The sequence below is a fragment of the Egretta garzetta genome, unplaced genomic scaffold, assembly GCF_000687185.1.
Source record: "Egretta garzetta isolate BGI_Z169 unplaced genomic scaffold, ASM68718v1 scaffold354, whole genome shotgun sequence".
NCBI lineage: Eukaryota > Metazoa > Chordata > Aves > Pelecaniformes > Ardeidae > Egretta > Egretta garzetta.
Window position 1 is genome coordinate 885,464 of NW_009259593.1, and position 14,493 is coordinate 899,956.

Consider the following 14,493-nt stretch of genomic DNA (forward strand, 5'->3'; position numbering starts at 1 on the left):
AATCTGTCTACGCATGTGAACATGCAGTTTCAAAATTTGTGCTTCAGTAAAGGATTCTTTGGGGATTCAAAAGCAGACTAATTTGCATTTCATAAAACCACAAGCATCTTGTTTGACAAATGAACTATTTTTCATTTCTCTAAAGGCTGTAGTAAGGACACCTTATAAAGGCTTGATTTTTTTTTTTAACGTGTAATTTTTTTCCACAAACTAATATACGACATGCAGCTCATATACAAACAATTGATTATAGGTTCCTTTTGTCACTAGCAGTCCCACTTTAGTGCATACATGCATGCACCATGCACTTAATTCATTAGTTCATTAACTCATATTGCCAGTAAACGCACATCCTCTTAGGTAATTTTTTTGCTGATAAGTAATTTTTTCTAAAAGGTATTGTAGCTAAAATGGAACTCTTGCATTAATGATATAAATTCTAAGCTGTTTATACTCTGACACCCAGAGGTTTGGGTTAACCATATCAAGCCACCAAAAGATAAAATAAGTTGCAGTACTTTCATTAGTGGTGATTCTAAAGTGATTAAGTAAAAACAAACTGAAATGCCATCAGTTCACACTGCATCCTAAATGTAAAAAAAACCAAACAAACAAAAAAAAAAATAAACAAAAATAAAAACCAGGCCCACTTTTACAGTTCTTCCTTACAAACTTCAGCAGAATGTAGGACAATACAATGATTTCAGGATCTGGCTGCAATCAATGCACAGTTAACGACTATAACAGAATTCTTATGCCAATGTCATACACGTTAACTACTTCACACAGATTTATGACTGTTGTTTCAGAGATATACAATACATCGGGAATAAATTTAAGAAATTTAGGATAGGCTATAAAGCAAACTAATGGAAACTAAATAGCTTATTTATCCATTATATTAAAAATTCTCTTCTCCATGTGTAAATAAATCTTTTACTGAGGGACGGTTAGGACTACATCTTGACTGTATTTTTATGCTTGTAACTCCCACTTTTTATGAAATGCTTCTGTTATGATAGAGATGAAAATGAACAGCATTTAAAAAACGTGAATAAACTCCCTTTTAGATTAAAGCATGTACAATTCAGATTAAACAAAAAGCAAATAATTTTTCAATTCATAATTGTTCTTTATTGTATCTGGCACCTAGAAAGTATAGCAAAGGATGTATTAAAATTATTTGAACATCAGTTAAGCAGTGCTTTGTTACAGAACAAAAAGCAGTATTATTTCTTACAGAAATACTTTATTTTTTAACGTTTTCTGGAACTTGGGGAGGGAGTGAACAATTTAATGTATCAACAATAAATGACCTTTATTTTGTCTTCTCTGGGTGCATCCACGAATGCACAAGGGAACTGCCCTGTCACAATATACTCAAAGGTATGTAACACACACACATGTGAGACCACAGCTACAATACTGCATATTTATATTTATATTTATTAGTCTCTTCCAGCATCTATAGTGCAAGTGGAAAAATCTGCATGGGAAGGCTGAGCAGCCTGTTGTCTCCAGCAATGATTTATGCAGGTTGCACCAGCGTAGTTGCATGTGCAAACAAGTTCCTCTTGAGGGGCTCAGCAGGATTTCTCAAAGCTATTGGAACACAGCTGGAGCTAAGTACAAAGGCAAACTGCTGCAGACTGAAGGTCAAAATGGTTTCTGTTTATGCTAAGTATCTTGGAAATAAACTCTCAAAGCATTTAAACTGTTTTTGCTTCAGCAATTTATTCATCCATTTCAGAATTTAGTAAAAAATCATTTGAAAAAAACCCCAGCAGACACATTTACTGGTGCTCAAGACTGTTGGGGAGGTAAAGGCTGTAGATAAATGTGTTTTCTGAAATACTGACCATGTGTGTATCATGTCTGATCATCATTTGAGATCCTTACTGGCTCCTACACTTTTTAACACATAACATCAGTTTTTAAAATGTACGTAAAGTAAACTAAAACTAGACCAAATGGCTAAGTCTTTTCCAAACAGTGCATTTGGGTATGCGTAAAGAGCACTTTCATACTTCTCCACTCATCAGAAAGCCGCCACCAATATTCCCTGAGCAGTGGATTCTACACAGAACAAATCTGTTGTACTACAGCACTAGTACAACCATACAGATGCAAAAATAACCCCAAAACCATACACAAAAAACCCAAACCACAAACAAAAGAAGCAACCATGAGTAGGTATCCACAAGAAACGTAATGGGTGCCTAAGCCTACAGAGTCAGAAATCCTTGTTTAGGAGGATCTCCTGTTTTATGCCACAAGACAAAGAATGGTCTAATAACAGTAAGTGGTACAGCTTTTCATCCATAAGTAGCACAATCTGTTAAACAATATATGGCAGTTGCTCACTATTTAGAACAAATTGTGACTTATATTTTTCATCCCAGGCATCTGAATAGCTCTAAGAAGTTCTAGTTTAACAGCTGTTTTTATGGGAATAAACTATAAGGAAGAACTTTTTGTCCAATAGTGCTAATAATCAGACAGTTCCGATCCATACCTTCCATTTTACCAATAGAAAAACTGAGACACAAATAACTAAGAATGTTTTAATAAATCAAGCAGTACAGAAAGGTACTTGGAGCATGATTTGGACTGTCTCCCAGTCACACTTCTGCAGTTGGCCTAGCTTATGCTCATTAGCTCACAGAAAGAGCACCTGAAAATTGCCCTTATTCACCGTTTACCATTTTACCATTTATATCTTCCCTCCTTTGTACTATTTTCTTTATGGCAAACCAGTGCATTTAACCAGGGTTCTTAAAGTTGAATATTTGAAACAGGCAAGAATCACACTCTGACAGTCAGCCCCACCTGGCTTACAAGACAAGAGGAGAGCACAGGTATTACAGAAAGAGGGGAAAAAAAAAAAATCCTATGTTCGAGCCAGCAAGAATATACAGAAACTTTACTCAGAAAATATACAAATAGTATTTCAAGTCAAGGTCACAGTTATTAAAACTCAAAAGGATCATATACTGCCTAACTGCAGAAAAAATAACTAAGTATAAAAAAAAAATGCTACTTGTGTAAACACTTTTTTTTTTAAAGCAGGTTTTGAGTGCTGCTCAACCCTACGAAGAGATAAAGCACGTTTCATTGATTAACTTTTACTTCTTATGAAACTTGGGCATGTGAGCAAGGTCCATCAGGTACAAGTCAAAAAGGATGGAAGCTTCCAAGCAAATAGTGCAACATGGAAAGCTTTACTTAGTGTACTGAGCTCACCACTTTGCAGCTTGACCAACCTATCCTCCCTCCCACGCAATTTACAGACAGAACTCCCCGGCAAGTTTTAGCAGTATTTCTACACACACATGATGCTAGCCAACTGTCTTTTTGGCTGCGCTCCTACCCTACATTTCCATCCATTAATAACACCAATAGCTTGACAATGATGTATCTCCTCCATTTGTAAATTTTCTAGACCATTAATTTGGAAGAACATTCTTTTATTTTAGCTATAGACTACTGTAGGTTTAACACCTAAAAAAAGATGCACCTAGAAGGGGAATACAAGTCAGAGAGAAAAATCTAAGAGAAGGCTTGCTTTTTTAATTGATCCAAGCCATGTGAGAGGACAGGACAAGAAAAGGTTTTACCACTACGCAGCGTATTGAAATGAAAAACCAGTAAAACAGTGGGACTATGTACAAGTAGCTTGTTTATAATCTTGATCAAAAGCCACATGAAGGAAGAAGACAGAAGTAAGGAAATGCTTGTAGGTAGAGGTGTACTGTGTTACGATCAACAGATAAAATTCTGAAAGAAAAACCTTTTGAGCAACCAAGTCCTTTTTCAGAATAAGATGCAATAATTTGAGATTATTTTTTTTTTTAAGAAAAAAAAGTAATTCTTGATAGTAAGGGCATTAATTATTTTATCAGATGAGTTCTGTAACTGAAACAGGAGCAGTCTACAATCTCACTTTTTTAAATCTGGAATCTAACAAAACATGCTAGATATTTCCAAATACACGCTGATCCACAGTGTAAATCATTACTGCTAAAAAAATGAGAGAAAACAAATATTTTTATTACCTGATTTCCAAAGAGATTGAAGCCATTAATTGCTTCTAAAGCTGCTTTTGCCAGCCCCACGGAGCTGAGGGAAAAATAAAACAACAAGAAAAAAACATAGGTATCATAATTCAAGCCCAGAATAAATTTCACACATTTGACAGCTTCCAGAGCTATGATTTTTTCTTTACTGGGATTTTGTGCTTAGCCTTTATGCTAATAAAATGATGATGTAGCAAATTTGAGGTTGTTTGGTGGTGGATTTTTGTTTTGGTTTGGTTTCTGGTTAGTTTTTTGGGGTTGTTTTTTTTTTTAAAACACTTTTCAGCATTTTTATTTGTCTTTAAATGTCAGAGACCATCTGGCAAAAGCACTACTGCTCTCACCTTGCTACTAGACATCTGGCATTATGTATTTCAAGGACTTGCTAATGTTGTATTAACAGAGGATTTACTTCAGCACAATTTTTCAACCCAGCTCTCAAGCATTAAACTATAAAGTCTGACTTCTGACTAGTTTTTGATATAATAAAAGAACTCACCAATCTGGGTTCAGAAAAGGAGGATTTTCTGATGTCAACCATATAGTGAAAGGTCTTTATTTTCACTTACACCATGACTAGTATCCATCATGAAGAAAACAAGACCCAGAAATACTACCAATAAGCTTTCACGTCAGCAAGTTCATGTTAAATATGTTAAGCACTTGTTTAAAAACCTACTAAAAATCACTACTCATTACATAACTTTTAAATCAAAGTATTATCTAAAATATAATGTATTACTGATAATGAAAACTATCCACTCCATATAAAAATACATATAAGACTACTTTCTCAAGGGTTTTTCATTTTAAAAAAATGTAGACTTACCCTATCCTTATGCCCATTTAAAAAGAAGAGAACAAGCATTCCCTCTCAATGCACACACACACTTCCAATGATTTTTTTTTTTTAAAGAAAAGCTCGAGATAAACTAATACAACTCTACATGCATTTGACAGGTTTATATGAAATTTGAAGTATGACAGAGGGTAGAATTTTTAAATATTGTTTTAAAGAGTACATGATTATAGATAGGCCAACTTCACATGCATCCACTCAACTGCACTAAAGAGCAAAAGCATTAACGTACACATAAAATGCTGCATTTTTGCACACTCATTTCAAAATTCTAGATGTTAAGGTCACAGGGCATCAAGAAGTAAAATATTAAATGAGCTGGTTCCTAACAGTGCTAGAGTTTAAAGACGTAATATATAACGCTACCAGATTGCTGACAGTTCTACTATCAAATGCAAGCATTCAAAGTAGGGAAAAGATTTTGGACTGCTTCCTAAGCGGTGACATAAAAGTATAGAAACTAGAAATACAACAGAAGTCTAGCGAATAAAACAAACACTTTTTTACATTCTCTTAGGCTGTCTAATAAAACAGATTCAGAGCATCCTGCAAAGCAAAGCATAGTGTAATTCTTCCAACTTTATTCATAAAGCTAAAACATTAAATTATGCCTTTGTCTCCACTTAACTACAGTGCCTCTGACCAATGCATCTTTATTGGTCTCTGCTCCATTTCTGTATGAACTACAACAGTGATTTATTGACACAATGAATTGACTCCCCATGTGCTATCCCTAAATGTCTGTCCTGGTTTTGAAGCTCCTCCTTCAGAATCAAGTTTCATCTTTCTCCCTAACTTCCCATTCCTTTAGATAGCCGCTCTGCTTTCCAAGTAGCTTACAATTAATTTGAAATATTTTTAGTCAAAGAACAACAATAGATGAGACAATAGAAAAGGAAGACAGCAGAATAGCAGGGAAGTATACGTGTCCAGCTTGGTATCTTTAAAAGTTAACAAATCTGGAGACATACAGCAGAAGATTGAAAAGGGAAAAAGCAGAATGAATCAGGCTGACATGATAAAAGATTCAGAGTTAAAAAAAGACCATAAGGGTAAACAAAAATGACAGAACATAGTACAAGGACATAGATCACCACTGCAGGAAGAAAGCCTCCAACCTTAGCAAGACAAAAATCAGTGGAAAGAAGAACTGAAAGGTTCATCTGTCCATAAAACCCTTCGCTCTAAGGGAGAGGAAGCTGCTGACGCTCTCCTCAGCAAACAACCATTTAGATACACCTACCATGTTTCTTCCACCTGGGCACAATACACAAATTTGGAGAAAACCAAAACCAGACTACACAATACACAAACAAAAAACAAAACAAAACAAGAACTCTCTTAAACATCTACACCGCTCTATATAGATGCTTGAAAAGTCTGAAGTTTTAAGAACTGGGAAAAGTCTGGGGAAAGCAGAATATACCAATTAATTTAACAGTTTGTTTATTAGCACGGTAATTCCTTGAAACACTCTCTTTAAAAAAAAGGACCAAAAAGGAGTTAGAAGTTTATATCTTTTTTTTCCCTCTACAATTCATTATCCACTCAACCAACCACACTTCCCTTTTTCTTGCCATCTTTCGTTTCGGGTAAGAATTATACAGTACTGCCAAATAAGGAATGAAAAAAAAATCGGAGGAGTTGTGACAGCATTGACAAACACCCGCACTATCTGGCCCAGAAAACTTTCAGCAACCAAACTGTCAGAAAACTGCAATCAGGGACTGTGCTTTAACCTTAATTCTTCTGTACTCCATGCGTTATTTTGGGATCAGAGCAAACTTTTTACCTTACTGTAAATAAACCAATTTGTACTATTTATTCATGTAAAATATCAAATTTCCAATGTGTACTAACTAGTCTGTATTTTAAAGATGGGAGCTGATTATCATTACACAGCAAATACTGAAAATAGTGAAAAAAACCCACAACAGTGCAGAGTTATAAGAAGTAATTCACTTCTGTTTTACCTGGGTTGGTTTTAATATTGGAAGTACTTTAGACACTGATTTCAGACTGTTATAATTTTTTTTTTTAACTATTACCAACAGGTTTAGAAACCTCCATCTTTCTTTCTGAAACATTGCCAGAAATAGTACTCACGGGATTTAATTCGAATTGGTTCAACAAGAGAAAGCTGATTAGGTTAACGAAGTTCTGCTCTGAGCAGCTGCCATCAAACAGTGGTGAAATCCCTCAGTTTCTTCTCCTGATGAAAGCTTTTGGTATTGGAGAACATGATGAAGGAATAAACTGAACTCAGAAGTGTTGTGAATATAATTATTTTTCTGGCTTTGTTTCAAATATCTAAACAAAAATGTAATTGTTCTAACAATTGCTCCGTTTTAATTATCACCCAGCAACTGATCAAACAAATTGGCTTGATGACTCAGAACAGAACTTTTCATAGAAGTTGGATATTATTATCAAACTGCGTACATGGAAAATGAACATCAGAAAAATCCCCCCCACTGAAATCTGTATCATGGTAAAAATCTCATATTATTTTTTCCCTCCCAAATAACACTTCCATTACAAACAGTTACATATTTTCAGAGCAGGAAAAAAAGTTACTGACAAAAGGTGGAGAAGTAATAGATGTTCAACAGCAACAACTACTGGTATTTAGATCAATTCAGATAATGTAAAACTACTCGCTATCTACAAACAGGATGATACGGCTTGAAAAAAAAATTGAAGGCAAATACAGATTCCTTCCTTGAAATAATTTCTGTTTTACCCAGTCATTATTCTACAATAAGAATAATCAGCATTTTTCTACCTCTAGTTATTCAAAGCCCCTGGAGAATTCAGTACTCTCCCAAATATTACTTGCAAATGAAAAGATGGATGTCTCAGCATTAAAATATTGCCTTCTTTCCCCATCATGAAGTATTTCTTCACATTACGATGGTATATCAAGCATTCCCTTCACCAAACACACAAGCACTACTTAGGTCACTAGAGGTTTCATGGGTAGTTGACAGAAGGAAATTCCTTAAAATAAAGTCTGAGATGTCTTCAAAAGACCGAACAATCACACGACATAACACACTTCAGAACTGTGATCACACTTCAGACACTTGTTTCATTCCTACTGATTAATGCCTTCTTGTTCGGCAGATTAGAAAAGATGTTTTATAAATAATATTAGGCTCATGTCTTTCTAAAGAAAATACATTCTCCATACTTTACAACTTAATAATGGAAAAAGTTGACTGTTTGAAAAGTATAAAATAAAAGCAAAACGTATTTTAATGAATGTGTTCCTTCCTCCACTCAGCAACCCCGTATGAACATGCTGTGTTAACCTGATGTACTCTATTCCCAGAGAAAAAGATGCTTACTTGGAGATGGCCCCAAACCAAAGCATAACTCAAACTCTCTTTAAATATTATTCTGAAAATTTCACAGGATCATAAAGTCATTGGTTGGAAGGGACATACAGAATTCATCTAGTCCAACACGAAATCTCACTTGAAGCCAGATATAATAACCAAGACTGATTCAAGTAAACCATAGCCTCATCTAAACAAGTCTCAAAAGGCTCAACGGATGGAGATACCATAACTTCTTTTGAGTATCCTGCTCTGGTGCTTCACTGTACTTCAAGTGTAAAGGTTTCTTCTTAATGTCTATACTGAACCTCCCCAGGTGTGATCTGTAGACCTTATTGTAGCTGCTGCTTATTGTGATGTGCCACAGATTATCAATAGTCTTGCAATCATAACACTGGGTAACATTTGACCTCGATCCACATTTGGGGCAGGGGAAGCTGAGACTAACCTAGAGAAATTATACTTCCACCTTGCTATAAATGCATTAGTAAACTCACTTAATCATCATTCATAATTCCCAGTAACTGTTAATTGTTAGATTTACCCTCTCAGTAAAACGCCTGAGTGCAAACACTAAAATTTGCAGATTGTTGGCAACTGCTAATCAAAACACACCTTAAAGCATATACATCCTTAAGCCTCCTCCCATTCGCAGTTTCTTGCTTCCTTCCAAGAACTGTGCAGTTCAACTGGAACACCAAACACCACAAGGGATGTTAAAAAAATCCCAAACAACAAAACAGAAAAACCCCACAACAGTAACAGTAATTTCATAACTAGACAAACAAAAGAGAACAAGGAAGGACAGCACTATGGCAATATAACACCCACACTACAGAGCAGAACAAGATCAAGGCTCTACAGTCTTAGATTTAGAATATGAAGACACTGCACTTCAGCAACTTCATTATTCTCACAGTACATATGGGAGATGTCAAAGACATTTTGCAGAGGTACTCAGCAGATGCCTGGAGGACAGCTTGATCAAATGGTTACAGGACAAATTAATATTTCAGAAGTTCGGCCGTATGGGAAGGGAATCACGCTATAATAAAAGCTGTTACAAATCTTGCCTTTGAACCAGTAAAACACATTAATTTGCATACATCAATGAAGACCTGGTCCACAGAGTGTTTTGCTATTTATCATTTATTAGAAGTGTTTTGAACGGTACTAAGACAGAATACTAAGACTGTGTAAAGCGTTAAAATATCCACATCATCTAACACAGGCCATAATTTGCAGTTATTATTCATGGACTTCATATTATATAACATCATCTTTAAAAAGAAAGCCTCTTTCAATAAAAGACAAGAATTAACTTCTAATTCTAAAAGCAAACACACGTTGTATGTAGATTTACAGTGTGAGTTTTAAGTGCCAGGAGTACAGCATACTCAATACAGCATACTCAGCTTCAGTGACTGGTTTGGAGTCCATAATCACTGCAGGCAGACATACATCATTCCTTACTAGCCCCGATTAGTTATAATCACTTCTTGAATAAAATTTTTTTTGAGCTCTCTTAGGTAGATAAGACTACAACAGAAGCCTAAAAAACTCTAGAGAATATTTTAGTGTACCTAGGGCTTTCCTCAATAGTATCTAAAAACATCTTTTGATGCATGTTCCTCTTCCATTTTTTCTGATTTGTGAGAACAAGGACAATTGTCTACTGTCTTCCTACAGTGAAGCAGTGTATCAACAAGCACACAAGGAAATATAAATAGGGGCAATACCTGTTTCTGATGACCAAAGTCTACTTCTTAAATTAGGACCAAGCTCTGTACTTCCTTTTGTCCAGCTCAATGATCTGTTAGATTGGCTCAGTCCATCTCATTAAACTTCACCCTTAGAAAACCCAACCTATAAATGTCAGACTAGATTAAGACAAGACAGCATTCCCATTCCCATCTGGTTCAAAGATGTTCAGTTTTCCCTGGAGGAAATTCACATACTGAATAACCAGAATGCTGCAAACAACAGGAGACACAGGAGTTTCAATATTCCTTTTCTGAATTTGTGGAAGGAAGTACATGATTCTCTAAGTGAACATTCATGTAATCTAGCATGACAGTTTTACATACATGGGAGGATGGAAAAAACCCAACAAACTAATAAAGCAGGTTATATAATAACAACTCGGAGTTTTCAGTTCTCATACTGGTACTAAAGCTCTACAAAAGCCCTGAAAAAAACATACCTAAATTAACTGGTTTGCTGCAATGACATGTAATTATATCTATAGCTTAAAATATATGCCTGTATGTGAACAAAGAAAAAATATTTCTTTCTGAAATGAGAACACAGATTCATTTGGCAAAGACTGGAAGAAAAACATGTATTATTTGCAAGCCCATGATAATTATCATGATCAACGGTATTTTAAAAATCCTAAGATATCAAGCTACAGCAATTTTTATGATTAATAAAACCTCAGAAGTCAAGAAGTGAAGAAAGCAATAGTAACACTAGAAAAAGCAAGTTGTCAGATTACAGATTTGATCCTTCAAAATAGACAGCATGCGAGCAATTCCAACAAAGTGAACTGGACCACTCAAATCTTAAAATGTTAAGAACATTCCTAACGGTGTCACGGGACAGGGGTCAGAACACCCAGTCACTTGCGGCACCTGAAGACCCTAGAAAAGAGTTTGTGCAACAGGCTATCCTCCAGAGGGTCCGGCATCTTCCTCCCAGCATGTGATTTAACACCTTCTTAAAACAGGATATTCCTAAACATTTCTGTGAGTCCAATCTACTGCACATACCTCAAGAGCCTAAACTGTTCTGAACACAATTTTCAGAATTATATGCATGCAGCTGCACATAATTATTGGAATTTGAATACTCAAATAGCTAAGCATCTATGCAGTTATTTCAGCATGCATATGATGATGAAATTATGCTTCACACTTTCCCAAAATACATGTCTCAGTCTTTAGAGAACCTTAATTTAGTTCAAACAGTATTTTAATGCATTATTATTTTTAACTCATCCCATGAGTTCTTTGTATTCATACCGCATTTACTTGCTTTGCCTGAAAGAGCTACATTTGCTCACCTACCTTGAATGGAGCTCTGGACTGCCATTATTGTATTTACTTCCTCTTTCCCAGACACCAAAATCTGGTACACGATAGGCTCTTTCCACGCAAAACACAAGATTTTGAATGAAGGACACCTATAGGAAAGAAGGAAAGAAAAGTGACTGCAGGAAAATAAAAGTGTACTTTCTTTTGTTCATTTTTTTCAAAAGGACAAAGTTGTTTTTCCTCAGCCAACACAACTGTGCCTTCCAACCTTTTCCTCCCCCCCCGACCCCCCCGAGAGAATGATCTTCCCAAGTTCAGATACTGTCTTTAAAACCAGTTTTTAATCTATCCCAAATTAGGCGATGATGTGATTTATGCAAAAGTTCCTATGAAGCCAGGGATAAAAATGATTTCATATTCAAGAAACATATTTGAAGAGCTCTTAAAAGGTGGTATTTCAATCTTTTAAAAAAAGCTTTGTCCTCACAACAACATCAGAGAGCAAAAGAAATTAAATCCTACAAGATTAGGACATAGAAATCTTGGTGTTGTTTCTTAATTCATTTTAAGAGACTTGACATGCCAAAATTTTGTTATATTAGCTCCAGATAATACATAATTATGCAGATTCAAACACACTCCTTTATAAACACAAATAAAATTCTGAACCAATTTATTATAATTAAAATCTCCCCTTGGATCAACATGTTTCAACTGAATACTAAGGTATTTAAGGGTATTTTAAGGTATTTAAGGTGTTCTAAGGATATTTAACTGTAGCTGGGACTTATTTAAGCAGATACTTTTTCCTCATTTACATTGTTGAAAGAGACGTTTGGAGTCACTTGATTGTAGAAGAGTTAAATTAATGAAAAGTTTTACAGTTCACCTCAAAGAGTCCACAGATTAGAACTTACAGGAAATTTAACCACAAACACAAGATTTACACTGGTTCATCCACCAAAGCAGGGATTTCATCCCCTCCCATCCAAATTCTTCTAGGGGACTCTGTGGCAAAAGAGAATATCGTAATGGCTACAAACACAACCATATTGGGGGACTACAGAGGAGGACCACTTTACTACAGTCAAGTGATTTTTTTTTTTTTTTAATGAGCTACAAGAGAAAAAACCAAATCTTAAGGAAAGGTATTTGCTTCCATTTTCATTTACCTGCATATCTCTGTTTTGCCTTTTTTTCTCTCAATTTTTCTTTAAAACTTAAAAAAGTGACTATTTCAGATACAGCGCTTATGCTAACACCAGTCCACCAGCGCTATATATATATAATTCTATACTTACTTGTCTCTCTATACGTGCGCTAAAATTTCACTCTGGGGTGCTCATCTGTACACTAAATCTTTTCATAGCTAGTACTTCCAAGGAAACAGGCTGTCCCACTCTTTAGATATGCCCAGTACTACTCATCCCCATAATGTAGCATTTGGTTCTATTAAAATTAACTTTCTCTGAATGAAACCAGAACACCCAGTGATTAAGAGTATGGCTTCTATTTCTATCATTAACTGAAACTTAGATGAATTAGCTAAATAAAGAAGCAAAGAGCGCCACATAGAAAAAAACATAACCTTACAGATGACTTTCTACCAGTGATGATATTCAGAAGACAAGAAAAAAACGTTCAATTACAGATATTTTGTGAAACTAACTATGGGTTTCCAAATAGGAGACTTACAGAAAAAAGGCAGCAGATAATCGGTTGCAAACCAAAATCTTTAGAGAGCAATCATTCATACCATGGGCATGTAAATGCTATAACCAAGTCACTTACAGAAATTATAGATGGTGTGGTATTAAGCTTATTTATCCAGAAGTCAAGCACATGGAGATCAAGGTGTAATAAAGGATACACATGCAGCATAGATGACTGCAACTACTAGTTTTATGTGTAGATAACTGCTCTCAAATTCACTCACCTGCACAATCATATACTGTTTGTTCTCTTTGTTACGGATGCAAAGATGTGATTAAATTAATTTTTCAGCTGCAAACAGATGCAACTAGAGGGTAACTCACTGACAGCTGCCATGCCTGACACCAAGCAGCCTAGTATACAATGATTGCCTCCTAAGCCAAGAGTTCTGTGTACAAACATATTCATGCAGACAGCTTGCCAAATATCAACCATCTGCCAGCACCTTCCACTGTGCTAGCACTGGTTCAGAACCCTCTCCCTAGGAAAGGAAAGAGATTAAATACATCATGCAATGATATCATTAGGAAGAAATATCCAACTTGATGTTTGGGTAGCAGATTGCCACATTCCCAAGTGCTGTCAATGCCACTATGCTGAATATTATCTAGACACAGAGGAAAACTTGGAAATGCCATAATTATGTGGTGTTAATAAGATCTGAGAACATATTAAATTGTTGAATCTATACAGAGACTAATAGGATGTACAGGTCTGTGGTAACATAATCTTAATACAAACCTCCACAGTCCCCAGATTTCTAGGGTACAGTTGCAATGAAAACTACATCCTGACATTGAAGTGGAGAATATCCAGACTGGAGAGTCTCTACACATGCACGTTTTCTGCAGATTCGCTAATTAAATGCAAACATCTGGACAATAATATAAATTATAAGTGAGGCTAAGTAAATACATAATTATGTACATTTACCTCCTCAGAGACATAAAGGCAATTCAGGGAAAATAATATAGACCTATCATAAGATCTAAGTGAGAAAGGACAAGTTGCATCACTTAGTTTTCTCATTATCTAAAGAAAAAACATTAACGAAGATGTATGTTTTAGGAATATAATGCAAATACACTATTACTGGAAAAATCTCCCTTTTTTAAAATGGTAGTACTCGAAGTGCATTTAAGCTTTTAAGGCAATACAGCAGTGACTATAGAATCATAGAATCACTTTGGTTGGAAAAGACCTTTGAGATCATCGAGTCCAACCTTTAACCTAACCCTGCCATCTCGCCACTAAACCATGTCCCTAAGCGCTTCATCTATCCTTCTTTTAAATACCTCCAGGGATGAGGACTCTACCACCTCCCTGGGCAGACCATTCCAGAGCCTGACAACCCTTTCGCTGAAGAAGTTTTTCCTAATGTCTAGCCTAAACCTGCCCTGGCGCAGCTTCAAACCATTCCCCCTCATCCTATCATCTGTTACCAGGGAGAAGAGGCCGACCCCCACCTC

The 14,493-nt window shown here is 35.7% G+C and overlaps 1 protein-coding gene across 1 annotated transcript in view; it reads right to left on the reverse strand.

Moving 5' to 3' along the window:
* The window catches only part of PHKB (phosphorylase kinase regulatory subunit beta), an 89,934-nt gene that overhangs the window by 54,957 nt on the left and 20,484 nt on the right, over positions 1-14,493 (reverse strand). Inside the window, 2 exon segments of the mRNA XM_009638025.2 lie at positions 4,056-4,119; positions 11,345-11,460. Coding sequence (XP_009636320.1) covers positions 4,056-4,119; positions 11,345-11,460 — 180 coding nt within the window.